This window comes from Neodiprion virginianus, chromosome 5, assembly GCF_021901495.1.
Source record: "Neodiprion virginianus isolate iyNeoVirg1 chromosome 5, iyNeoVirg1.1, whole genome shotgun sequence".
Taxonomy (NCBI): Eukaryota; Metazoa; Arthropoda; class Insecta; order Hymenoptera; family Diprionidae; genus Neodiprion; species Neodiprion virginianus.
Window position 1 is genome coordinate 22,352,291 of NC_060881.1, and position 27,542 is coordinate 22,379,832.

At 42.5% G+C, this 27,542-nt stretch overlaps 4 protein-coding genes and 1 long non-coding RNA gene across 10 annotated transcripts; 3 read left to right on the forward strand and 2 right to left on the reverse strand.

Moving 5' to 3' along the window:
- The first annotated feature begins 726 nt into the window (after positions 1-726).
- On the forward strand, positions 727-18,541 carry LOC124304889 (protein spire). Of its 4 annotated transcripts, none has more exons than XM_046763646.1 (14): positions 727-1,894; positions 4,643-4,674; positions 5,996-6,113; positions 7,883-8,073; positions 8,489-8,692; positions 8,920-8,949; positions 9,569-9,871; positions 10,419-10,590; positions 13,454-13,593; positions 13,718-13,907; positions 14,331-14,593; positions 14,712-14,984; positions 15,090-15,427; positions 15,651-18,541. In XM_046763646.1, exons 1-14 carry the CDS (start codon positions 781-783, stop codon positions 15,889-15,891), a joined length of 3,609 nt encoding a protein of 1,202 aa, XP_046619602.1. In that variant the 5' UTR covers positions 727-780; the 3' UTR covers positions 15,892-18,541. The 4 variants fall into 4 exon arrangements, with proteins under 4 accessions (XP_046619602.1, XP_046619605.1, XP_046619607.1 ...); XM_046763649.1 differs by having other exon boundaries at positions 14,331-14,581; XM_046763651.1 differs by having other exon boundaries at positions 13,718-13,850.
- On the reverse strand, positions 18,539-20,680 carry LOC124304912 (uncharacterized). Its single transcript, XM_046763720.1, has 4 exons — positions 20,257-20,680; positions 20,075-20,179; positions 18,900-19,139; positions 18,539-18,798 (listed from the first exon to the last, which is right to left on the reverse strand). Exons 1-4 carry the CDS (start codon positions 20,513-20,515, stop codon positions 18,539-18,541), a joined length of 864 nt encoding a protein of 287 aa, XP_046619676.1. The 5' UTR covers positions 20,516-20,680.
- On the forward strand, positions 19,018-22,027 carry LOC124304925 (uncharacterized). Its single transcript, XR_006908291.1, has 2 exons — positions 19,018-19,106; positions 21,745-22,027. It is a non-coding gene; the product is annotated as an uncharacterized LOC124304925 (long non-coding RNA).
- Positions 20,882-23,405, reverse strand: LOC124304914 (adenylate kinase isoenzyme 1). Of its 3 annotated transcripts, none has more exons than XM_046763722.1 (5): positions 23,269-23,405; positions 21,805-22,035; positions 21,498-21,617; positions 21,225-21,410; positions 20,882-21,115 (listed from the first exon to the last, which is right to left on the reverse strand). In XM_046763722.1, the coding sequence occupies exons 2-5, from the start codon at positions 21,991-21,993 to the stop codon at positions 21,041-21,043; spliced, it is 570 nt and encodes a 189-aa protein (XP_046619678.1). In that variant the 5' UTR covers positions 21,994-22,035; positions 23,269-23,405; the 3' UTR covers positions 20,882-21,040. The 3 variants fall into 3 exon arrangements, with proteins under 3 accessions (XP_046619678.1, XP_046619680.1, XP_046619679.1); XM_046763724.1 differs by lacking the exon at positions 23,269-23,405 and adding an exon at positions 22,450-22,650; XM_046763723.1 differs by lacking the exon at positions 23,269-23,405 and adding an exon at positions 22,450-22,622 and having other exon boundaries at positions 21,805-22,050.
- On the forward strand, positions 23,332-27,469 carry LOC124304894 (pre-mRNA-splicing factor syf1 homolog). The gene is made up of 16 exons (XM_046763670.1): positions 23,332-23,473; positions 23,562-23,667; positions 23,748-23,896; positions 23,953-24,274; positions 24,358-24,657; positions 24,733-24,880; positions 24,953-25,104; positions 25,176-25,396; positions 25,479-25,641; positions 25,726-25,839; positions 25,929-26,091; positions 26,189-26,298; positions 26,372-26,575; positions 26,666-26,900; positions 26,980-27,135; positions 27,221-27,469. The coding sequence occupies exons 2-16, from the start codon at positions 23,626-23,628 to the stop codon at positions 27,298-27,300; spliced, it is 2,559 nt and encodes an 852-aa protein (XP_046619626.1). The 5' UTR covers positions 23,332-23,473; positions 23,562-23,625; the 3' UTR covers positions 27,301-27,469.
- The last annotated feature ends 73 nt before the right edge of the window (positions 27,470-27,542 follow it).

Sequence of the window (27,542 nt, forward strand, 5' to 3'; positions counted from 1 at the left end):
ATATAAGGTGAGGAAGTTTTTCAGGGTTATTACCAGACACGATATTTCCAACTCTAGCCTAGACTTGTTGAACTTGGTAATTTCGGTATGTAGTGTTGGGTTATTCTATTATTATTATTATTATTTACAATCCAATCCTCTAAACCAATCAACACGCATACTTGACTGAATTATTATTATATGAATTATATGACGTATGTATGTAACCACACACTACGGAAATAAATCCTGCTAGAATAATTGAAATTATAAAAATTACTAAATTTGTAACAGGATTAGTCACCGAATAGTTTTTTTCTTTTATTACTACGCAGATAATATTCAAACAGGAATATAGTAAAAAAAAGGTTGAAAAGTACAACCAAAGCTCACTCAGTTTGAAGTTTATTAAAACTTTCTCAGTAGAGAAAAGTAGAACAATGTGATTTCTCTACAAAGTTCTTAGCTTTTTCAAACTTAATTCTCAGTTTTGAGAGAAGCTGGGTAATATGCTTTTTCTCGGCCAACACGTTTAAATCTTATGGAATCTACTTAATACCCGCAAGACCGTGCTCCTGGCCCTCCTGGCCACAGGCAACATCACTGACTGAATATATCGGTGGGCAACATCGACTTTTTCACAGCGTTCCTATCCACAGGCACTGTAAATTTTTTCTTACTCCACTACCAGATGGCGGCTCAATCGTCTCTAAAATTTACGCTGCAAGCGGGGGGTGGCGTCGTCAATAGTCAGTTGCGCGCGGGCATCGGATCGCGTCGTACTGTGTTAGCTGACGTGTGATGGCACTTGATGTAACGGCCATAGCGGAGTACAACGACGACGAAAAAAGCAAAGAGGCGTTTGTAGAAACGGCGACTGGAGATAATAGCGAAACTTCGTCAGCGCACGTCGGTCCCGTCAGCAGTTGTCGGGCTGCGCGGAATATCGCCGCTGATAACGATAACAGTGCTAAACGAGGAGTACGGTGGTGTGCGGTGCGAAGTGCTGGTGCTAGTTTCAGTGACGATAACAACAACGAGCAGAACAATAATGATGAGAACGAGAATGACAATGATGATAACAACAACGTTGACGATAACGCAAGGAGGGGAGTGAACGACGGTGATCGTCCAACGTTCGGCGCTCGCGGTGAGTTTGAATCGGAGTTCGATCAAAGCGAACAATTATCGTTCAAAGCGTTGGGCCGTAGCCATTCGGCCTCCGGAGATAAGAACAATTACAGCAACAATAATCGTAGTGCGGAACGGGTTCACGTGAATGAGCGTGGTCGTTGCGCGGGGGAGGAAATCAATGGTAGCATCGAGAGCGTCAGCGGCAGCAGAAGCATCGGCTTGTCGGGCCGGACCGCAACAACCGGCGAATTAGGCATGATCGCAGAGTCCCCCATTTCTAACTCGGGCGGTAACAGCGGCAAGAATGCAAACTGGAGAAACAGTGAACGCCTCGCGGAAGTCGCGATGACCGCCGCAGCGGGCGGCGACGAGGAGGAGTCAGCCCTCGCCCGCATCGTCTCCCGAAACGAGCGCGACCACCGAGCTACCAGGTCCTGCGAAAACACCCCGGTCACAGCCAGCTGCTGTCCGACGATCGTCCGAAGCGGCAAGAAGCTTCATCAGCCACCTAGGCCTCGGTGTAGGCTTAACGCCGACAATTGTCTCAGCCTCCGCGACATCCTTCTGTCGTTTAATGGTCCGATCAGCGAGGAGCAGGCCTGGGCTCTCTGCTATCAGTGCGCCAGGTGCTTCAAGAACGCGATTTTTTCCCACCCTCATCCCTCACCTCGGAACGACGACCGTCTCTACCACGTCACCGAACTCTCCCACGTCCTCCTCCACAGGGACGGCGACGTGCATCAGTCAACCATGCGCAACCCACCGAATACTGCCGATACAGGTAAGTGTCGACTGTTGATTTGCCTTCGCAGCGTGCAGCGATGCGTGTTTGGAATTGATCAAGGATGTAACGAAAGTTGGTGTAGTTGAAAATTTTTAATTCATTTCTGCAAGTTTTCTAACGTATCCGTCTGCCAGAAGACAGTGTCTCTCAATAGGGCCGCTTTTCCTCGCTTTCGTACTCGGTTGCTGTCCCACGCTCCCCATCCCAAGTTAATCTTTGAAGCACAACTCTCAATAGGGCGAAGCCGCAAATGCAATGGCTGTGTCATTTATTTTACCACATAAACAAACTCATTCCCATTTAAATACACGATCTTTCGTGTAAATCGTTTACACGAATAATTATGTATAAAAAAAAAGGGATATGTTAGTAAAATATTGACACACAAGTATTTTTCCAGGTTAAAATAAAATTAAATGATGTTCTAACCGATGTATACAATTAAATGTATCGGCGCGTGCATGACCGGCTGCTGGCCCTAATGAGAGAATTTTCGACTTTTTCGTGACATGACGCGACGCTCGCGCGAAGTCGACACCACGAAGGTGGTGGACCTTCGATTCCTGGAAAAGCTCTTACCCTCTTGTACCGTTGCAGTTCTATTGAGAGAGTACACGGTACATGCGGTATTTTGGTAGTATCATCTGTAATGGAAAGAAATCCGTACGCCTGTATCGTGCAGGAATCGCGAATAGAATTATCCGGGACACCTGCTCGCTCGCCTGCCCGGCGCGCCGGGTAGAAGAGGTGTTGTTTTGATTCCGGTCGGATAGTAGGTGAGATCCTCCTCTGGGTTGGGTCAGGTCGCACATCCGGTTAACGCACTTCGCCCACGCCGCGCATAGTATACAATATAGCATTATATACATATCAGTAGATACAGAGAACATCGAAGGAAGCGAATCTGCAGCGAGGCGAGGCACTGCTAAATCGGGTGAGCGGGAACGGATTTTCTGCAGGCAAGGTCGCGCTTCATCGATCAATACGGGCGCCCACACCGGATCGTGTCACAACTCTTGTACCTACCGGCTAACCTTATACGCCAGAGTGCTATGGTGATAGTTTACGGCGTGTCTGGAAAAGGTTCCTTGAAATTTGGCAAATATCGGTTTCAATAATTTTTTACAAATAACTTATATACCGTATGTACAGTAAATAGTTCATGGCATTCATTAATGCCTTGGGCTTCCGGCTAGCTTGTTTTCGGTCCGAAAAACAAACGGCGGGCTCGATTCTAAACGAATTATGTGACAATGACTCTCAATCTCTCGACTCAACGTCGGCTGCATCGCCAGTCATTGTCACATGATTCGTATAGAATCGAGCTTGCATTTTTATCGGACCGAAAACAAGTTAGCCGGAAGCCCAAGGCATTAATGAACATTACTGTATATTATTGTACATGCTCTAAGCTCTACATACATACATATACCTATGAGCATGAGCATTGTACGTATGCCCGTACATACGATTTATTGTACATAGTATGTTAATAATTGGTACAAAAGTAAGGTTCACTAGATTTTCATTAACTGCAATTGCTTCTATCGACTAGTGATTATTCACTTATGACCATTTAAACGAGCATTCATATGAAATTTCACAAAATTTCTCTCCTACTCTCACCGGAAATTTTCTCCATGTGGCAGGCCTGTATACCTTAGCAATAATTCAAGGAGACAGTTTTCGGTAACAGGATGTATAGAGGATCGTAAATGACCTCTTCTCGGCGTATCGTAGGCCTTCCAGTTGAGGAGTTGAGTAGGAGTTTGTAGATTTTTTTTGTCGCTGGCAAGTGATGCAGTCGAGAAATACAACGAGAGAATAGACAAATAGAATTATAATAAAGAAGAAGAAGAAATGACCCAATTACTGGGAGACGAAATCATAGCAACCTCGTGTGGTCAACAGCGTGCTTATAAAATTTTTCCGCCATGCCGTAGCGTTTGTGCATTGTATCTGCTGTAGTATAGTACCATTGTGTAACAGAAAGATTGTGTCTACAGGTATCTTTAAGTATGTGTTTGTTACATGTACCCGATTATATCGCGCGGCGCGCGCGTAGGACTGCAGAGCCAACCCGAGAGCAATGGGCGTTGGATGATAAACTCGTGATAAGGAGGAACCTTGCAAGGTCGATTAGAGAAAGAAAATTTCGCGATAAGAAGTTAATAACATAGCATATCGCAAGGACTGAACTCATCCCTGTCCAGGCTTCATTATATCTCTGTCTATAACGATGACGAACTCTCATACCTGTAAATTGGTCGTCGTAATATTCTTATAGCCAATTAACCCGAAACTTGGACGTTGTACGGTTGACACGTCGTATACTTCAATGAAATATCTTTCTGTGTCTATTGATATTGATAACAATGCATTTTCATGACTTAGTGAGCTGGAGGCTAGTCGTCAACGACTACCGTATGAAAATAAACAACGGCTTAGTCATCAACCGTAGCCATATTACGATGTCGAGTATTTACGTCAGCTTTGGGAGATTAGCTTGCCACTCAATTTCGCTATCGACAAAACACATCGTCTCCACGTCCTGTTAATACTTTACAGTATAAAACGGTCATGTTCGTTGCGAATAAACTGCAGAGAAAAATGATCTTCAGCCGTGAAACAATATAATTCTGTGCAACGAAATGTGCATGGGAAATTTTTTATTCGTCATACGCATAAAATGTTGTAAACACTCGAATATTTATATTGATTGTATTTTTCTTCGTTATGTTACAGATTCGAGGGAAGCGTTCACATCGGAACACAAGGTAAGCTGATCACTCACCTGCCTAGCGATAATCCTCTATCTTCTCCGACACCACGCAGCCTGAGTGCTCGCATTCGTATTGTAAGGACTTGCCGCTATACAGGACCAGCAATTCACCGTTTCAAGCCTCCGAGCGTTCGCTTCTTCGTCTTCTCCTCCTTCTTCTTCTTCCGCTTCTTCTTCTTCTTCTTCTCAACTCCCCCTCTTTTTGTTTCTCTTGTTTTTGTTGTTATACTCGAACCCGCTGATCTGCTGCTTCTTGGCACGCTGACCCCCATTCGCTCTTACATAGCTGTACGCTGGTCATTCTCCGACCTGGTTGATTACGACGACGACGATGACGATGCCGTCGGTGTGGCTGATCTCTCTGCATGTGTCAAACCTACGTATATACGTATGTACATAAATTGTACTACTCGCTCTGCGGAATCTCCAGCTCGTGGCACACTTTGCCCCTTTTTGAATTGCACGCTGCAAAGATATTTTGCTTCTCTCTTCCTCTTGACTTCGTTTGCCTTCCATATTCCTCCCACGAGCGTTATCCGCGTTCTCACGGCCCTAAAACTCACCAAGCTACGAGGTGGAGAATTATTATTATGGGTGCAAAGATCTTCTCACTAACTCCCATCTACCGTAACATATTTATCAAAGTCCGATAATAGCTGCCGGATGAACTATATAATTTTTCGTCATGTATAATTACATACAATTCACAGTGCAGGTAATTCTTTTCACATTGATCTGCTCAATCACAAAATTTGTAATGTTTCTTGCAATGGGAAAAATATTTTTTAACTACGCTTCTACGACAGGATTCGGACGTCCTTGCACCTGTTCACAGAACCCATTGTATATATTTCGTTTTATGTACCAAAGTACAGGACAGCTTTAATCTTGATCTCGGGATTGCAGAGCGGCGCGTTTCAAACGGCATAAATAACGGAACCTTCTTCGGCTAAAAAATAACGCAGCACCGGCGCGAGAGCGTTGATAAATGTTCGGTAGGCGATATTCCACGCGCCGGTTGACCCTGTAATCCCAAAAACTGCCCCCCTTCTTGCTCCTCTCGCCCCTCTCGGCCCTCGTTCGTCTCATTCTCGCACCTGTTTGGTCCTCGTTCGGGATATGGATACCTGTAGTCCTGCACCCACGCGCACGAGAGGCAGGAAAAAAAAACATGAAAACCGGAATGATCGTACTTGTTGAAAGTGTATAAAAAGAGAGAAATGAAACATGACTATATACCGGAATAAGTTATTTAATAATATGCCGATGATGAATGATATTTCTCATATTATATGTCTTTTTTTTTTATTTTCTAGTTGGTGTTCTCGCTGGGTATGATAGTTTTCGCCGCTCTAGACTTTGGTCTGGACGAGGAGGAGGAACGACGCGTAGCTCCAGATCTCGAAGCCCTAATAACGCTGATGACACAACCCGGTGAGCATGCGGTGCCGACAATTTTTCCTCATATTGCCACATGTACTCTAGCTTCCCACCTTTGGGGAAAACAAAAGTAAACACGTGAGCCTAGGGGGATGAGAATTTTCCGTAGAAAGTCCTTTTCTGCCTTTTTGCAAATTAGCGGACTCTTGAGAATCTGGTAGTTTCTTCCAAAGCTTGAGCTTCCTACGGTATTCTTGAAATTTTTACCCCATTACTAGTAGGAAACTCGAGGCAGGGTCAATATTTACGACCCGAGGGCGCAGGACTTGCGAACCACGTGTTGAGCAGCTCACTCGTGGGAAAAGAATACCGGGTCTTCTCCTGTCTCGAGTCGTCGGGTGGGTGGGTATAAGGTATTAGCTTTAGAAAAGCATAATAACGTAGCCTGGCAACTCAAACCACGGGCGTGAGAATTATCAGGCCCGGGTCTTGTTGAGTATCCTGCTATGCGAACTTCTTTGCAGCGGAGTCGCAGAGTTAATTCTGCAGAGAGGCTGAACGCGAGGATAGACTCGCGGGCGACATAGTACCGTCATTATTACTGCATCGGCTAATTATATAGCTTCCCCTTAATTACACTTTGTGACTTGTGTATGGGTATGAGCTTATAATTGGCACAATTGTCGTACCACTGGAACTCTCCTTCGGGGAAATTGTTCTATGGGATTCGCATGAGGAATGTGCAGTAGAATGTTGTTATTGAAATACGAAGACGCTCTGCAGTGTGCGAAAACTTTCATTTTTCAAATATCTTTGCTTAACGCTGCCACTTGTATGAGATTTTCACGAGACGAGGATTGGAAGAGGGAAAATAAAAATTCACACGCATAACGATATTGCAGAACTTAATATGCCGTATGCACTGCGGAAAAAAGTTTAGCCTTATGTTTGACATTCCTGAGAATTCTGTTATTACAACTACAGTTGTCCGTTATAGGCTATTCGGAATATTGAATTGAATGTTGTTCTTTGTTGATTGAGTCATTCTATTCTATACATATATTGTTCTTCGTTAATTATCATTTAGAAACGGTCAATGTATTGTACAATTAACCCTTGAGTCACGCATTGTTGTGCTGAGTCAACTCTCATTACAAGATAGTATTGTATGGTTTTTGCGGTCACCGATTACGAATCTGAGATTAGATTTTGAAAATTCAAGATGGCGGATTCAATATGATGGACCAAAATTATAAATTTGATCTAATGCGGCCAAAAAACTGTATGCAGGGGTTTTCGGAGTCGCTGATTGGATTCGCCATACTGAATTTTGAAAATATTATTTCAGATTTGTAATCAGCACCACTGGAAAAAAAAATCGACATAAAATAGGTGGTAAGATTACTTACCACTATGACTCAAAGGATTAACTGGATTAGACCATTACAGAATATGAATTGTGTTCTTCAATAACAATATTCTGTCCGTAGAAATTCTATCAGTTATGTGAATGTTTTTATACGTACAGCGATTTTGATCGTGTACATTTATAATCAAGGAAGGGTCTGCAGGCACATTGTGCCGTCTATCGTGCGTCGCGGTTCGTAGGCACCGAGAGGCCTCAGGCGGCAAATAATTTTTCACGGTGAAAAAATCCTGCATGTAACATGGAGTGCCGCCGGAAGTAGTTAGTATCTCGCCAATGAATCCGGTTCCGGCGCCATCGCCCTATCCATCCGTTGTTTGGATTATATCAATTTGGCGCAGCTTTAAAGTCATAAATATATTCCGCTTCAAGCTTTCAATACGTACGATCGTTTCAGAGGATGAATCCGAGGCGGAGGACCGGCTCCAGGAAACCGACGACGAGGGTATCGAACGGGATTCTGGGGAGAGCGAGGACGACCCGATTCATCAGACTCCCGATGCTCACGGGGTTCATCCCGCTGGCTACATCCGGAGGGTTTGTACACCACGCGCCCCTGCACCATGCTCCATCAACACTGTGATACAGGTCCGTTTTTCAACTCGCCGCACCGCAGCTGTCGATGCCGGTATTTCACGATGCGGCATTGAGAATGAAAAGACATCTTTTTGCCCATTTTACGAACGTATATCGTGATATCGAATCAATGTATCTGTGTTACTTGAACTCAATTGAACCATGATGTATTATACTCACTGGAGCTCATTGAATGGGAGCTACAATGTTTCAGGCTTCGAAAAAATGGAGGTCACCGCATGGTCCCGTTTTATAGATGGCGGATACATTCGATTTAACCTCTCGTGAAAAGAAAGTAACTACATAAATTCTCGATTATACCCGCTTGAATCGCATAATCATGATTATAGTAAAAAGGTTCGGATATCACGGATACTCGCGTACTTATGGAACCGAATTTTGACTACATCGATTGCTCTGTTCGCAGCTATGCACGAGGCATCTTCAGGGGACGTCGGAACAGGCGGATACTCACTACAAGGCGGTCGTCCGCGCTCTAGTCGCAGAGGCTCTGGAGTTGTCTCATTTTCTGGAAAAGGTCGCCGCCGACAAACAGGGCAATAATTCTACGTCGACCGTAACCGGTGATACAACGGAGCGGAATCTCGACACCCTCGACTTCAACGACTGGGTGAGTGCCCGTCCTTGATGCAGATGATCTTTTTTTTCTTTAGACAATTACGCGGGGTGAATTGTAAAGACAGCCCAACGACGTTTGGTATAATACGCATACTGGTAAATTATCGCTTCTTGCATACTTTTTCAAATTGTATCCCCTAAAATCTCGTATCTGTCGTTGCGCGTATGCATATTTTGGCATTACAAAATAATGACTATACCCTTCCTCTATAATTATAGACTAACGTCAGGATATGGCGGGCGCTGCAAGTACGTAGGTATAAGATAGCCATGAAATACCTACCCTTACCTAATCTAATCTTGATGTAGTGCATATGCGTGTAAATGTTAATGTTCTAACCCTATATGATACGAATTCATACAAGCTAAACCCTGGTAATACAAAGCTTGTCTATGGCTCGTTTCATGAATTCACCATTTTTCACCATGCAGTATATATACGTAGCGATTTTCACGTGGTTTCGAGAAAACGTTCTGACAGTGCGTGCATTTCATATGAAGCAACACTGTATACATGTACAATACATACCTATGCAGTATCCAAACACGATGTGTTAGACTTTTGAGAAAGCATTTATCTACTTGCATGCGGCACGTTCAATACGTATTCCGAGATACACATGCACGCATACATATCTTCCGATGTACAGAGGCTGTGATAGAATTCAATGTGGTATGTGCCGATGGGTTAATTTATTGCCTTCGTTTTTTTCCTTTCTTGTGAACCAGATTTATATGATCTTGAATAACCGCAGAGTATTTACAAATCTAATAGAATTGGATATCAGATCTCAAGGATGATGAACCCCTCGGCACTGCACATTTAATATGCATATCTAATCCTTTGAACAACTGCTGATTGCCGTAGGCCAGATTCTGGGTCCAAGTTATTGGAGAGCTGCGGCGTGGCGTGAAGTTGAAGAAAGTCGAAGGGTCGATCGGCCCAGGAGGTGAGGGAGGAACCGGAGGTGGACATCCCGGTGGAAAGCGTACTCGCGTCACCGGTCGAGGTATAGAGTTCGAATTGACACCTTACGAGATTTTGATGGACGATATCAGGGCACGCCGGTATCGACTGCGGACAACACCATCACCGTCGCCTGCTCACCTCAGGAAGGACGCCCACGCCGTCATTCTCGACTTCATTAGGAGTAGACCACCCCTTAAAAAGGTACGATCATGGAAAAAAATGTAGTACTTGATCACTTTTGCTGAAAAGTTTATATTGCAACTTTGAATGTCTTTGTTTGCAACCCTACAGGTATATAAGTAACAATCTGTGTGTCTATGTAATCAATATAGGTAAACATGATGTAATATGTAGTCACTGGCATCTAATTGACGAAATGAACTGTATCGTATAGGTATGCGTGTCAGCATCTATAATTCCGTCTGACACCACTTCATCTAATACGTGTTTATCTATTTTACTTGCCGCACGTGATAAGTATTAGAGGTATATATTTTGCCTGGCGGCTTCCGCGTACTTCACGCAAACGGAGCTATCATACGCTCGCATATCATTATCAACGCGTGGAGATAAGATATAAAAAGACCGCAAGATTAAAGTTTATACAATCGTAGGAGGAGATCTAGTGCAGGGTATTTTATATCAGCTGGACACTTGACAGGACTGAGAGAGATACGGACAGATTTCATAGATACTGTGGAAAAGAAAAATAAAAAAAATAAAATAATTACAAGAATAATTTCCACAGGCGTCCGAGCGGAAGCTGCCGCCGTTAAAGCGACAATCGACGCCGCATGAACTGCTGATGGAGAGTATAAAACGACCCCCTAAACCACTTCGGCCGTCCTGCAGCCCGAAAAGGCTCGGGAGAGACGACGCAACGGAACAGAGGACGCCAACGCGGGATTTCGTACTTTCAGGTAAGAAATACAAATTCGGATTCGGTTTCGGCTGTCCTTTATAGTACACAGCGGTTAGGTAATAATTGTAGTGGCAGAGATTAGCGGTAAATTGTACGAGTGTGTACAACTCCGCCTGTCCATGTATGCACGTAGTCTGCACATCGATGAGGGAAAGGGATGTGAAAGGAAAGGAGAGGTGAGCAGAGGAGGGCCTCTTGCGCGGTCCATCCGTCCCGCATGCCAGTCGCCGCAGTCGTCGGGGACACTTTGCACCGTTCGATATCCCGGAGCTTTCGGTCTCAGATTCGTATATACGTATATACCTGTTAAAATTGTGACATTACTCGCCGGAATACGCGGTTAGTCCACTCGTGTCGATTGAAACTTTATCCCGTGTACATCGTACGTGTGCGAACAAGACAACCCGCGCACATATTGATAGTTGGAGTCTGTGTTATAATTGTAATCCGTATGTACGTACGGGAATCGACTTTCTCTGCCGAAAACTTTGGATCATGTTCAATATGGCAGTCGAACGGGATTCGAATCGCGCGTAACTCCAGTTGCGTCATCACCTGCTTGTAATAGCCATTCCGTATATGAGTTTCAAATTTAATCGAATGTTGTGCAATATCCGATAACTGGGTTGTTTGGTAACGAGATCGCGCGGTTTCGCTAATTTTTATACCCAACATTTTGTAAGTGAAAAACGACATCGCTACCGCAACGTATATCTGACATGCAATTGAAGATGGAGACGACGGAGCGCGATGACGCGTTGAAGAATATAATAGGTAAAGCAACACGAATCATTGATTTTTCCATGGTATTTAGTAAGGAGTACAAGTCGCAACCCTTCAGCTGGAACTTTTATCGTATAAACCGTGAGAAGATATACGTATAGATGTTTGTTTTTCCCACGCGCTAGATTTCCTTCCGTAGATAATTTTTACTCACGGGCAGGGGGGAGGTGGAATGCAGTTGATTGATACACGGAGGTATAATACTGTTGAAAAATTCATGTGAATCCCAGTCCATTGTCCTGTGCGTTTTATGAAATTTGTTTGTCAGCATATGCTGTAAAGAGAATTGGTTCAGTTAAATTTGTTCTTTTCAAGTAGAATTCCATAAACAGCGACTTGTCTCAATGATGTGAAATATATTGTAGAGGTGATGAGTCGATAAAAATACCGGTAGGTGCAGTCCAAGATGCAACTGCATTTAGCTCTTAGAGAATATATCGGAAATTCACATCGTACTGATTGGGATAGTACAAGGGTATTTGCATGTAACGTTCTTTGTATTTATCATGTATATACTTATACCTACGACTACCCTAACGGAAGTCGAGCGATGCGTCATCGACGGCAGAGCGCATTACAGATATGCTATATACGTATCTAATAACAATGAGCATGCGCATTTTCGAAGGGCTTAAAGTTTCGTCCGGGCGAGTTTAGTCTGGGGTGAACGTCAGTTGAGTCATCTACACCCTCGGCTCGAGCTGATACCGTGACCTTACCGTGCAGAATAGTCCAAGCACATCGATGGTGCAGCGTTGATAAAGATTCGTAGGTCCGCGGTATCATTGCGCCCGCTAACGTGCAGCAATTCCTATAAACATTTCTCTCAAGACGAGCACCGACAAGAGGTGAAGCTGCAAAGGATGTGGCTCCGGGTTTTTAAAAATCAATGAATCCGCGCAAAGTCTGCACGCGTTCCATCTGGTGATATCCCCGTTTTACTTGTAATTGAATTCCCAAGGTCCCAACCTTGTACATATCTTTGACCACCTCTATGCCCGCAGGTTTGATTCAGTTTAAAAGTGATTTCATTTATTCGATGAATTGTTTTTCAAAATTACGCGTCGATAAAAATCCTGTGAAGTTGTTGAAAGAAGTGCGATATCTCGGATGAATATAAAAGAACTATAGTCTCTTTATTCGAGTAATCATTGGTATATGGTATCTCGTCGACGTCGTCGGAGAAGATGGACGGCGCGATGACGAGAGCGACTTATATACACCCAGCTGTGCGACGCGATCAATAATCCACCTGACCGCGTATATACCTATGTATGCGGGATCGAGTAAATCACGTTTTACGGGGTTCTGATTCGGACCAACGTCTCTGCAACGTCGCGATGAACTCGAAGCGTCTTAATTCCTCGAGGAAGAAATCATCGTCGTGATTTCGACTCCCGTTCTCTGCGTCTGATGCACAGTGATGATCCTTGGAATGCAGGATCAGACTTATACGCAAGAATTCGAATCCAGGATCAAGTCTTAACAAAGATAGTGACTAGGGTTTTCCTTGCTGCACAATGCTCCTCGCGGTGGGCGGCGAGTCGCGTCGCATCGTCCTCGGCGAGGTTCCGCCCGTTCAATCCGAGCAGGAACAGGAGCCGGCTCAGGACGTCGCGGCGCAGTGGCGCGTTCACGAGGGTCAGGACACGTCCAACTCAAGGCGCGATTCGTTTTCTCGAAATTTAAAACCGAATGCAACCGGCGATAAGGGCGATCAGCAACAAGGCGCGGCTGGCTGGGACCGCAAACCTCACGCGAATAGGAATTGTAAGTCGCGTTGTAGGAGGCGCTTTAAGGTACCAGGTAATCATCCGTTCATACCTCATCGTACGTCGTCTGTGTTTTTATAGGTACTATTACGCTTCATCCACCATCTTTTCGCCATTTAGAACGCTTTTAATTAGCTGTGGGGCATGTACCGTACACCAGCCTCTGCCTAACTTCCTGCCAAGCCCACGCACTCGATACGGACTTGAGCGTGAATTTAGGCGGACGCTGGTTCATATACCTGCATGTATGGTACTCTGTAAAAGGTGAAGTTATTATTGGTAATCGATTTTATCGTTTCACTTCAGGTACTGGAACCAAAGATGATGTCGAGACAACGAACGCCGGACTCGATACAACACCGAAAAGTTCTAGGCGTGCATCGAACGATCTATCTCGGCCGCCTCACCATCCACCGCGCCGTTTGATCATACCCGACGACGTCAAGGTAACGTAATTATTCCACTGCTGCATGGTGCGGTGAATTGAATGCACCGATTTTCCATAAACATTTACCCATGAGAAAACTAGAGAAACAAAGCAGTACGAATAAAAATAAACTTGGCAAACAGCTCGACGGTGAGGATGACGACGACGATGACTGCTGGGGCGATGGGAATGAGATCGAGGACGACAACGACGAAGCTGAGGTTGAAGGGGAGCGACAGAGGGCCGGTGAGTCGGCGAATCCGTGGCGACGGACAGGTGGGCTCAGACTTACAAGAAACGAGTATCATCGTTTCTGCGACACGCAACTAGAGTGTAAATAATTTTTGTAAATTGAAAAAGATATATATTATCTATTTACGCATACAATTATGTGTACTGAGTTTAGTTACATATTGTTAAAAGTTTTTTTTTTGCATGGCCTCATGAGTCACACGTAGTGTGGCGTTTTGTAGATTGTTGCATTGCATTTTACCGTGCAATTGTTTTTTTATTTTTTTCTTACACCCTCGTTGTATGTCTGCACTTATCGATATACTTTTATTTAATTTCACATTTTCTCGTATTATGTATAATTTTTCCTAAATACACCAAAATACCTATCTTTCCTTATAATTCGTTCAACTTCCAATTAGACAAGGTATCTGAGTGTAATTCCTTTTAATTTCTTTTACACTTGTTAATTCAACATATGGCAGGGTTTCGATTTCATCACGTTTACACTTATTCCTCATGCAGCTTACGACCTAGCGACCCAGTGCCCGACAAGGAGGATCTCTAATCGCCGGCACACAGTGACTAGCGTGACCAGCACTGGACTAGGGACGCTATCGCTTCCACACTCGAGACCACAGAGTCGGCTGTATGAGTCTCGGAATCTCAGGGATACGACTCTTCCCCGTGCGCCGAGATCGAAAGACCGAGATCGTTTTATCGAGCCGGAGTTGCCCTCCAGTGTAAGCAGCTCGCAGGACGAACTGGGACAAGAGGTATCGATGCTGGTCAGACTAAATAATTGCTAACTCTGAGATTTGAAATTATCTCGAATAAAAAGAAATACTTTGATCAACCATTCTGAGGCCTGATAAAAACTTGAAACTATCTTAATTTTATCACCAGAAGTCGTCAAGCAAGGGGGGAGGAAACTCGTCGCTCGGCAATATGTTCCTTGACGAACGTCTCTCGCTTACTCTCGAAGAGATTGTTCACATACGCAGCGTTCTGACCAAGGCGGAACTCGAATCGCTTCCGGTTGAGGGGCGGGTCAAAGAAGACGTGGAGAAGAGGCGGGTTTGTTTCTTATGCTTGAAAACCAGGTTCGGCATCCTTGGTCCGTGGGGCCAGCGCTGTCGGCTTTGTGAACGGACCGTTTGCGGAAAGTGTTACATCAAGGTTCGCTTTTGTGAAAATCACATAAATTACTATCTCCGTCTGTATGATCGTATACTAGAAAACAATAGAAAAAAAGACTACTACCCATGAATTTTTCGAGTGTAGATGCGAATACCAACGGAACATTTCGCCCACGTGCCGGTCGTTCTCTTGTCACCGAGTTTGATGTTGTCACCGGCCTCCGAAGTGGATGGAAAGGAATACTCATCGCCGAGCCATGGCGCGGTTCGAAATCTCTGGCCCAGGCCGGCGGGCGGCGTTGGATCCGCACCAGCATCTCCGGCCACGAAACGGCGTGACCCGGCATTGAGAAACACCCCGACACCGACCCCAACTCCATCCTCTGTTAATATTTCGCATCGCGAGGATGACGGGACGGCCTGCAACAGCCTGCCGCCGAGCAACAGCAGCCCTGCCGCATCTTTCCAAAAAATGGACAAAAGGTAGGAGAGGGATTGGGGTTGATGTCGTTCTGGGGGTACAGCTGGCGGTGGGATTGCGAGGAGAGTGAAAATGAACGGTTAAAAGTTCCACGAGCATTCACTACGATATAAAATTATACCGAACGTCGTGACGAGAGCAATTTTTTTAATTTACCTGTACTCAACTGAATGGTAGGGGATCTTTTCGACTTCGCAGAACCGATAGAAACTCTTTGTTTTCCAGTCGGAGATTTTACTGCAGCAGCGCGAACAGTAGCCCGGCCCGGACGTCTGCATCGTCGGCGCGTTATGGAGCTGGTGATTTACGGGTCGCCGAGCAGCTGCGAGGTGTAGCAATGGTCGTTTGCCAAGACTGCCGGATCCTGGTTCTTCAAATAATACAGAGCTCCCGTACAACGCGAGCAACGATACGCAACAACGTGATCTCACGACTGACATTGAACTTGTCTCCCATTTACGTTTAACGCCGTACCGTGACCTGAACAGTTGTTCGACGGCAGCTTTTTTAAAATAATTGAAGACCCTGGTAGGATAAGCATGGGTGTACTGCCTTAGCTTGGATTGGTTCCATATTTTTACAATACCCTTCGATTGTAACCGTTATGTTCTGGAAATTTCACCTTCCAAATAATTTTTTTCTGAAAGTTACAGAAAAAAAACGCCAAATTTTTTTTATCAAAATTGAAATTTGCAGAACATTAGAATTATAATAGTAATAACGTACTCTGTTGATATTTCATAAATGTGTGGTAAACCAATACACCCCTGCTTATCCTGCTATGTCATTTTAATTGCGAATTACATTTTTACTTTGATTACATTTAAAAAGCAATTGCCAATTTCAATTGCACGAAGAATTATTTTTTCTTTTCATTTACGATTTACAATTTGGATATGATTTTTGATATCGGATAAAAGCTTATGGTCAAATTTTCAATTCGCTTCATTTATTTCGAATTACATTCTATCTATCGAAAGAATTTTCATGATTTTTTCAAAATTTTTATCTCAATTTGTTTTACAGTTATGAATTTTGTTTAAATATCTTTTTTCAACTTTCCAAATGAATGTAACTCAAAATGGAAAGATAAAACGGACTAAGAATTTCGAAAAACAGCGAATCTACCTTTCGGTATACAGAATATGAGTTTTAAAAATATGAAGCAAATGAAAAATTCGAGCTTAAAATCTTCTCCGATCTCACAAAAAATGCGCTAATTGTAATCAGCAATTTCTATGTCATTAATTATAAAATGTAATTAGTGGTGCTCAACACTGCAACTCGACGGTTCCGGTGATTTCAGATAGGGCTTGCATAGCGGGTGCAAATGTTGCACGCAGATGTTGCACATCAAGGTATCGGAAAATCAAAAACTTATTATATTCCTTGCCGATCTGTCCTCTGGTAGTTATTAATTTTGAATGAATATTCCAGTTCATATAGATCACTCTTGGTCTACATTTACGTCATTATTTATTTTACACACATGCACACACCACGGTAGAAATAGAGTAAAAGAGAGAAAATAAGAACGAAAGAGCGAGACAGTTTATCCATTTTCTTGTTTGCAGTCTCGCTATTATACCACCCGAATCTATGTTATACCTAAATCATATATATATATAAATATTGTTACAAAGGTAACTTTAAAATAAGAGTTCGCTGATACAAAATGAAGTAAATCCAAAAACGTGGGCCGATTCTGTATATTCACAAATATGTGTTCTCTTTAAAGCCTGAAACATAACCGTTTTTATAGGCAAACATCCATTACATGCCTATATCTTGCAGGGTTATTCCCTTGTTCAAGTATACAGGGTGAGAAAGGGTACCTTAGTTACAATATTTATACATAAATAGGTATATCGATCATTGAAGAGTTTTTACATGTCTCTCGATGCTATTGTTATTTATTATCATCTGATGTCCACGATGTCGTTTGGAAAGGATAAATAACGAATCAATCGGGTGTCGGCAAATTAACGAATATATGTATTTAATCAGATCGCTTTGGAGCGGTACACTACCTAAATCGCTAACACTATATATGTATTTATATTTGTATATATGTATACATATGTACGTATATGTACATGCAGTTTCTGTGAGACTGTGCGATCCCCAATATTTTTCTGTTTTAGGAAAACGTGTGTATGTATAATATAGAGATAATTGGCTCCTTTTGTAGCAGTTCATTTGCATGTTTTTCGCGTCTTTAGTTCGTCTCGTCTGCCTTGCTTTTTGTTTAAATATTTAAGATTTGATTAAGAACGGCGGAACATCCTTTAGAATCAACAAAATTTCATTTTCGTTTCGTTCAATGTGATCTATTTTTTATTTTTTATTCAGACTTTGCAGAATATAATATTTAACATACGCTCTGTAGATATACATAGTTACAATTCAGAGTGCGCGTTTCAACCATATGTATTATGTGTATGTGAAAGTTTGTGTGAAAAGAGAGTGCAGAGCGTATATAGAAAAACAAAAAAATAAAATAAACGATACAGTCATTGAAGATCGCAGAATCCTGAGGGAAAATACACTATGTATTTATATGTATATGAAAATTTGTAAAGTATTTTGAATTTTGAAGATGTATCATATATTATACTATATATATATATATATGTGTGTGTGTGTATAATATATACACATATATAAATATATACATAAGTCCTTAATCAGATGTATCTACCTATTTTTCTTATACCTATAGAGAATTTAGAAGAAGAAAATCTTTTCTCGGATCAGAAATACTCCGCATGAAGATCCATTATACCTAAGCATATAATAAAAATGGTCGAAATAAAGTATCTGTTATTGGTTCAACAAAGATATTGAAGGAACAAGCCGCATTAAAGAGTAGAGATATTAAATTTAAAAAAATTGTAATTAGTATATGAATTGAAACGAATTTCTCTTGGAAATTGTTGTAATTAAAGAAACTAAAAAAAAAAAAATCGATAGATTGTAAAACATAGCGAAAAGTAATATCGATTTAGGTGAGCATAGAAGCACTACGATTTATTGAACTTTAAAATATAAATATATAAAATTAACTTATGACATTATATCATTGTTGAATAAACCCAATTAATATAGTATAATTACTTGTGGGCTGTATCATTCCTTACAGACTGACCGACTTGCTTTCTCATACTCCCTGTACCTGAGAGACTGCCGCAGGCTATAGATGGTGACAATTTCTGCGGTGAAGCTGAGGGCAGTATTTCGCAGAGGGATGGCAAAGAGGCATAGCACGATACTACTCTCCACGCTCGGTCCTTGCCCAGAGCAACACATCCTCGTCTCGAGTGTGGCTCCCGCTGTGCCCATCCCCGAAAATCGAAGCAGTCCAGAAGCTCATCTGCAGAGATTTCTTTTCAAGACTGAGCGACACTTTTTTTTTATTTATTTCTTCAACGTTATATCCAGTCGAGTATATCGATCATTGCAATATTATTATACCAAACTCGTTCTTCCAGAGCCGCTCTTTGCCTTGACTGCTGAGTCCTACAAACGCTCTGCTGATGTTCCCGGTCATCAACGTAGCTAGGAGATCTGTGCGAACAGCACTGACCACATGCGCCAATTTTCCACCCCAAGCTGCGCACTTCTCGCGAGCTGTGCTGTAGTTTGATGGGGTGTCTGCGAGCCTGAACACTCCTAATGTTGGTAGGCAGCTTGCTTTTATTCCATGTCCATATGCTATTCCCAGTTTGCAACATAGAGGCAGTTGAGGGGCACGGAATCGCACTATTCTGGTCTTTCATTTTAATTTATTTGTCAGGTGGAACTAGCAATAGTTGTGAGTACACCAATTTTTACTGGTACTTGTAAAGATCTTAATTTTGATTTCGCTTTAGTTTCCTGTGAGATGCTTGAGTAGATATTTCTTTCAAGTTATTATATATAACGACGAATCTGAATTGGGTATTTGAAAATTGGTGGACTTAACCCTGCAGCATGTTTTCATAAGCGCAAATGTGGCGTTCCATGCCAAATCAACCTGCAATCTCTGCTTCCTAACCGATTTGATTTTTTATTGCATTTCTTCGTATAAAGGAAATACCCAACAATTCCTTATAGACTTTTTATCTGCTAGTTTTGACTACATGAAGTCCTTAATATATTGACTACATGTTATTTTTCAAACTTATTTTTTTTTTTCCAAAATTTGTTTCAATAAAATTATTCGAAATGTACAAAATTGCAAGAAATGCTAAGAATTCATTTCATCTGGAGAATATTATTAGATAATTAGGTAAGGGTCACCCTGGTGAAAATGATTTCTACGATTTTCTACGATTTTTTAGGGAAATTGGGACATTTTGGACAATTTCGCACAACAAATTGTTTTCGTACAAAATTGTAAATATGCAGTTTTTCATAAAAACTTGTAGAATTTCTGAAAATGTGTATTTTTTCAGTAAAGAATCCACAAGCTACTACAATTTTTAAAGAAAATTAAAAATTCTTTCCGATAAACTACGCATACTTACAGTTTTGTACGAAATAATACGAAATGTTACAATTTCTGTAAAAATCTGTAGCAGTAGAAATTTTGACCAAGGTAAGCGTTGATTGAATTGGCGTAGAATGCCTTGATGAAGCCCTTTATTCATCTGCAATGTTATTCTCACCCACGTTGCCGCCGTACGCGCTATAGTATTCGAATCTCGAATCCTTGACAAAACTGGTCGATTGAGGATGCAGTTCCATCGGGCATTCCAAAGCGATGCAATTATCTGATGATTATAAATGATGTACGAATTAAACAGCCGCGGTGTAATTTAATTCAGGCAGAATTATTATATTAGCTGACCGCTGATCGTGATGTTTGAGGCATATTTCTTCGGACGAAAGTTGAACGCCAAAGCCTTTTTAGAAACGGCAAATTCTTTGCAGCTTTTCAGGTCCTCTAAATTACTTCTCGATATCGGTGTTGCGGTCGACCGGGTACATCGTTTCGTTAAGGCGTAAACCGGGTCTTTGCGAAATGAAATCTGCGAGCACTGAGCATTCGCCGGAGTCCAGCTCACCCGGCTCGCGACGACGAGCACCAGGACCATCCAGAGCATCATGTCTGACTCAAATTGTAGCAACTAAACTTGCCTGAATCGTTTCGTTATACTCGACCCTTGATATATTTACAGTTGACGCTGATTTTTCACGACATTGGCGGTTGCGGATACGCAACTACGGTCGCAGACAATGCAGTGTTCAATTTACTCGTCATTGTCATGTGGATGCGTAATTAAATGGCTGCACATCCTGGCTGTGGACATTGGACGGTAGACAATGTCACCTGATAATGACAGACTCGCGTTCATTATCATCGGGTCGGGATGTCAAACTTTAGTGACGCTGCCCACTGTCCTTGAAAATTGGGCAACCGACGTCTATGATTAATATTGATTTTTTTGGATTTTAATGAACAACAATTGAAATTTTCAACTAATCAATATCTTTATTCGTCATTGGGGTGTAATTGTGCGTGAACTAGTTTCGTGATATTACGAAAGATACGTGAATAAATAATTTGCTATAAAATCCTATATTATGTCTATGAGATGATGAAGGGGAAAATTAGGGAACTTTTGCGGATTCTAAACCTTGTTCACGGCATCGATGGCTTTGCTCGCTTCGGCGAAGATGTCCTCGACCGCGCCCTCGGCATTTATCTAGCAGAAAATGTAACGATAAATCATTAGAGTTAAATATCGGTGTAAGAATTTATTGCAGCTATGAAACTCCAATGATCACATGCATTGTACATATGTACATACGTACCTTGACAACCTTGTCCTTGTAATGCTCGACGATCGGCCCGTTCTTCTCGTTGAATACTGCTATGCGTTTCTTGATTGTCTCCTCATTATCGTCGACTCTTCCCGACGAGGCCGCACGACCCAGTAACCTCTTTGTCAAAGTCTCGTTCGCCACGTCGAAGAAGAGCACTAGGTCCACCGGCCCGATCTACGATGGAATAATTAGAGGATTGAGTATATGCGTCGCGGATGCGTTTGGTCAACTGGAAAATATTATGGAAAGCAAAATTCTTACTTCTTTCTCAAATTCAAGCCCTTGGCTAAGTTCCCGTGGGTATCCGTCGATCAGGAACCCCGGGACCTTGTCCTCCTTTCCCTTGTTTATCTTCTCTTTGATCAGTCCGAGGACGACGTCCTGTATAATTGGTGATTAACAAAATAAACCATTGAATACCATTTTTTTAAAGACATATTTTTGACTTCATATGCAACGTTTCATATTGCAACTAGAACGCGCTAATTTGATTTGATGTTGTCCGAAGACAGACGAGAAGACGAAAGAGAACTCTTTAGGAATTCGGGCCAAATGTCCCGCAACTTACGGATGGTACGAAGAGGCCTTGGGACATGAGCTCTTGGAGTTGGGCGCCCCTTGGACTGCCACTGGCGACTTCGTCCCGAAGAAGATCACCGCTGCTGAGATGAAGGAAGCCGTACTTTGCAACGATTTTCTCGCACTGGGTGCCCTTCCCGCATCCGGGACCGCCGACGACCCACAGTGTAACAGTCATCCTTCTCGATTTTTTGCTAACGTGTGATTCCTGGTTCGGCGCCTAAAAAACCAACAGCTGGGTCAGTAGTCGTGGGTTTCTGAACCACGAGCGGTATAAGAGTAGAGCTGATAACTCGCACAGCTAGGAGAATTTTATTTTTGAATTATACGATCTACTGGCATCCGTCCAATTCCGGCTGTTAGATGATTCGCTTTCGCATGAATTTATACGTTCGACGATCGCACGCGTGTTCTTAATTCATTGAAAAATCCCGAGGCCGGTCAAGTTATGTAACTGAACAAATTGTGTTCGAGCAATTACATTAAAAATTACAGAGCACCGTTGCGAGGCATGATTATTCCGGCTTACAAGCTGATGATTATCATTCTGTGCCCAAATCGGCGCGAGACCTCGCGTTACGCAGGTGCAAATTCGAACGCAACTAACCGACGTACCTCGATTGTTGCACCTTACCTGAGCGTGGTTGATCTTCGTGTTCGCGATCAGCAGATTAGAAGCCTTGTCTCGATAGTCGGCGACGAGAAAAAACGAGATGAACAGCAGCAGCGGAAGGATGCTCCACCAGAATAAACGTATGTCGGCGGCAGCGGTGGCGAGATCGTGGTTTAAATAATTGTGCAAGTTCTTACACGCGGATATACATATAATTATTGCCGTCCCGCGCTAGACAATATCATACAGCGCGCGCGTTACGCAGAGCTGCGTTTATAAATAAGTGCGTTATAGACGCGCGTTCAAGGTTTTGACGAGCTTTTAACATCTCTTCGCTGTTCTATTATACCTATTCGTTCTTGCAAACTGGTGTCATAATGCCAGAATGCATCAGTTTTCTTCGATATACGATAAAGAGGCTTGCAGAAGAGGAAAGCAGCATTTATCCATATTCTATAAATTTGAAATACGCACCCTTGTTTATACTGTATGAGTCATCCTCACAGTAGGCATGGTTCATGTAAAGTATACACGCATATCACAGCAAGAGTATAATAATTAAGCGATCAAAATACCAAAGGTGACGGATTTTGACTCCATAATTGCTGTCTGTACTTGTTTAATTGCCATTTTTACTGAGTAATGCGTGAATTATTGGTGATGGATGAATTAAAGTCTTAAAATAATATACAAAAATGAATTTAAGAGGAGCTGAGAGGAATCGATAGTCGGGTGCATGTAGAAGTGTACGTGTATAATCCGCATCTAATTGCAGAGACGATGTAGCTGGTAATTCCATGATAAAACGGAAGAGAAAGTATTCAAAGTGTGTTTGTTTACCTCTACTACTGGAATTATTTTACAAACAGCACGGAAACTTGGTTTTCGCTGCTTTCATTGCAAGCGAGATATCATTTGGAAGGTGAAACTGTTCAATCCTAATTCCTACGGTTGACATTCGACGACGGGACTGCCGTCCTCTGGTGTCTTTACGGTCACAATAGATTCGGAAACAACTCAACGATTCCCCGTCTGCTCCGTCTGCGTCTGTATCATTTTGGTAGTTTCGGGTTGTTTGACGCGGTATTACTTGCTAAGTTAGGTCGTGCTATACAACGCTATACGTGTTACAGTTATGTCGCATTGTTATTAATTTGAAGAGAATAAAAGCCGGGTCTAGTCATTACTTGAGCAGAGATGATGCAGCGAGAGGATTCTGATGGGAATAGTTACATCTTCGTGAGTATAACCTTTAAATATTTTCGGTAACTAAACCTAACCTCAAAAAACAAATCAACAACCTTCGTTATCTCTCGCAGAATGAGGAGGATCTGCCTTACGAGGAGGAAATCCTGCGGAATCCTTACTCTGTTAAGCACTGGCAACGCTACATTGATCACTTGAAGAACACGAAGAGCGTTAACCTCAATATTGTCTATGAACGAGCCTTGAAAGAGCTGCCGGGAAGGTGAGCAAAGAGTTGCTCTATACTTTGAACGATAACTAAATGAAAATATTTTATAGCTACAAGCTGTGGTATAACTACTTGCGTCAGAGGGTAAAACAGCTGAAGGGACGCTGCGTGACAGACCCGCTCTACGAGGATGTAAACAATGCTTTTGAACGAGCACTTGTATTCATGCACAAAATGCCTCGAATCTGGATGGACTATTGCACCCTGATGACCGATCAGTGTTACATCACGAGGACCCGTCAGGTATTCGATCGCTCGCTTCGGGCTCTTCCCATCACGCAGCATCATCGTGTCTGGCCACTTTACATTGGCTTCCTCAAGAAACACAATGTATATGAAACAGCTGTACGCGTCTTCAGGAGATATCTGAAGGTGAGTACTCCCCGATCGATTTATTTTCATACTAACATGAAATGGTACTCAAAGACTACACGGATTAAGTCACATGGTTGCAGTTAGCTCCAGAAGATGCAGAGGAATACATAGAGTATTTGATATCGACGGGAAGACTGGACGAAGCTGCGCTCAAATTAGCCCAAATCGTAAACCAGGACGACTTTGTGTCAAAGCATGGTAAATCGAACCACCAGCTGTGGAACGAGCTCTGCGACCTTATATCAAAGAATCCTACCAAAATAAAATCCTTGAACGTTGATGCAATAATCAGAGGTGGATTGAGGCGATATACTGATCAGTTGGGTCCACTGTGGAATTCATTGGCTGATTATTACGTTCGTAGTGGCCTTTTTGAGCGCGTAAGTATCTTCTACAATTCGCAAAACAGTGAACGAGATCTTTGTACTTGGACCAAAAGGTTGTTTTCTCCATAGGCCAGAGATATCTACGAAGAAGCAATCCAGACAGTTTCCACTGTCAGGGACTTTACCCAAGTGTTTGATGCGTATGCCCAGTTTGAGGAACTCAGCCTCAGCAAGAGGATGGAGGATGCTGCCAAAAATCCCAATCCAACCGAAGAAGGTGAGTCTTAAATACTTGGCTCATTGACACAAGTGAGATTATCTATTGTCTACAATTTCTATGATTTTATAGATGACATTGAACTCGAACTTCGATTAGCAAGATTTGAACACCTCATGGAGAGAAGACTGTTGCTGCTGAACAGTGTGTTGCTTAGGCAAAATCCGCACAACGTTCAAGAATGGCACAAACGAGTCATGCTCTATGAGGGGCAACCTCATGAGGTAACCAAAGTCGAAGAAACGTCAACATCTCTGCTTGGTTGATCAACTCACTAACAGATGAAATTTCTCAGATAATCAACACGTATACAGAGGCTGTTCAAACGGTGTTGCCGCAACAGGCAGTTGGCAAGTTGCACACATTGTGGGTTGCGTTTGCCAAATTCTATGAAGAGAATGGACAGATCGCAGATGCCAGAGTTGTTTTCGATAAAGCGACGCACGTCGCATACACGAAGGTTGATGATCTTGCTTCCGTTTGGTGCGAGTGGGCCGAAATGGAGATCCGGCACGAGTAAGTATTGATCATTACAAATAGTTGCAATTCCATTTTAGGAATTTACTGTAATTATGGTGTTCCATTTTCTTGTAATTAGCAATTGCAAAGAGGCCTTGAAGCTTATGCACAAGGCAACCACCATGCCCTCACGCAAAGTTGCGTATCACGACGAGACTGAGACCGTTCAAATGAGATTGTACAAGTCACTTAAAGTCTGGTCCATGTACGCTGATCTCGAGGAGAGCTTTGGTACATTCAAGGTACACCATGTAATATATCCATTGATTGTCAATAAAACTGGTCAACATTGAGTTGCTGATTACAGATGAATTTTCGTCTTTCAGACATGCAAGGCTGTGTATGACAAGATCATAGATCTCAAAATTGCGACGCCGCAGATCATCATAAACTATGGTCTATTTTTGGAGGAGAATAACTATTTCGAGGAAGCCTTCAGGGTGGATATTTCTTTTTCTCTCAGCATATAGCAATACACCTTGTATCTACATATCGCGGAATATTCGACGTTTACGCTTTTTTCTTTCAGGCCTACGAAAAGGGTATTGCTCTGTTTAAGTGGCCAAATGTATATGACATATGGAACACGTACCTCACAAAATTCCTGAAAAGATACGAGGGAACGAAATTGGAAAGAACTCGCGATCTGTTTGAACAATGCTTGGAACATTGCCCACCAAAGTATGCGAAGGGTAAGTTTGCTCTAAAATTGAATAGGTATACCAAATTTTACCTAAAGCCTGTCCGTCTTGATTTTAAACGACATTTAAATTCTTTTTGTTTATCAAGCCCTTTATTTGCTGTACGCGAAACTGGAAGAGGAACATGGCTTAGCAAGGCACGCGATGTCCGTATACGAGCGAGCGACTAGCGCTGTTTTACCAGAAGAAAGATTTGAGGTGGGTAACGGTGTTTGAAAGAATAGGTAAAAGTTTGTTGGGCGTAGTTGTTTCAATTTTTCATTCCTTTTAGATGTTCAACATATACATAAAGAAAGCCGCTGATATATACGGAGTGCCGAAGACGCGGCAGATCTATGAGAAGGCGATCGAAGTTCTGAATGAAGAAAATACGCGGGAGATGTGTCTCCGGTTTGCAGAGATGGAAACTAAGCTCGGTGAAGTCGATCGAGCGAGGGCGATTTACGCTCACTGCAGTCAAATATGCGATCCCCGGGTTAGCGAATTGCTTAACTTTATTTTAGTTATCTTTCTCAATGCTCTGTACGAGCAGCAAATAAGTAACGCAGTGGTTCTTGTTCCTTAGGTAACGTCTAATTTCTGGCAAGTTTGGAAAGAGTTTGAAGTCCGCCACGGCAATGAGGACACGATGCGGGAAATGCTGCGAATCAAGAGAAGCGTGCAAGCAATGTACAACACCCAAGTAAACATGATGTCAGCACAGATGCTTAACAGTGCGACAAATCTCTCTATCGATGACAGTGCTGGCACCGGTGACGCTATGCGACTTTTGGACAACAAGATACCCTCAACCAGTACAGGTCAGTTTCTGGTTAAGTGTACGAACCTAAAGAAAAATTTGTAAAATGACTCATGTCTAATTATCGTTCCTCCTTCCAGACGCTGCTGTGCAACCCGGATTCAAAGATAATATCAAATTTGTACGAGGAGTAACTGAAGGAGCTGGAAGGTCCGAACGTCAAGTGAACAATCCAGATGAAATAGACATTGACATGGACGACGACAGTGAAGATGAGGAGAAAGAAATTGAAGAGGGTATAGTATTACATCTTCTTGTTCACTAGGAACGAAACTCCTCTTACACGAATATCCCTAGTTTGATGGTGTCTCGTTTTTCTAGATGTACCGGTAGAGAAACAAGCCATTCCATCGAAAGTTTTTGGAAGCCTCAAGGCCACCAAAGAGGACGAGGACGACTAAAGATTTTTCAATACGACATATTTGTTGTCATACGAGCATTCACCACTATGGTTTGATTCGAAGTGGAAAAAAAAACAAGTAAACTATTGTACATGTCGTTCATCTGTTTGGCTCCGAGCATTGCCTTGCACGTGGAGAATTGAAAATAAAATTCTGATTCGCGCCTGTATTGTCCGCCTTACCGTTTCTGTATCAACCTTGCATTTTGGAAAAACTTATGCGTAATAAAATATCAAAATGAA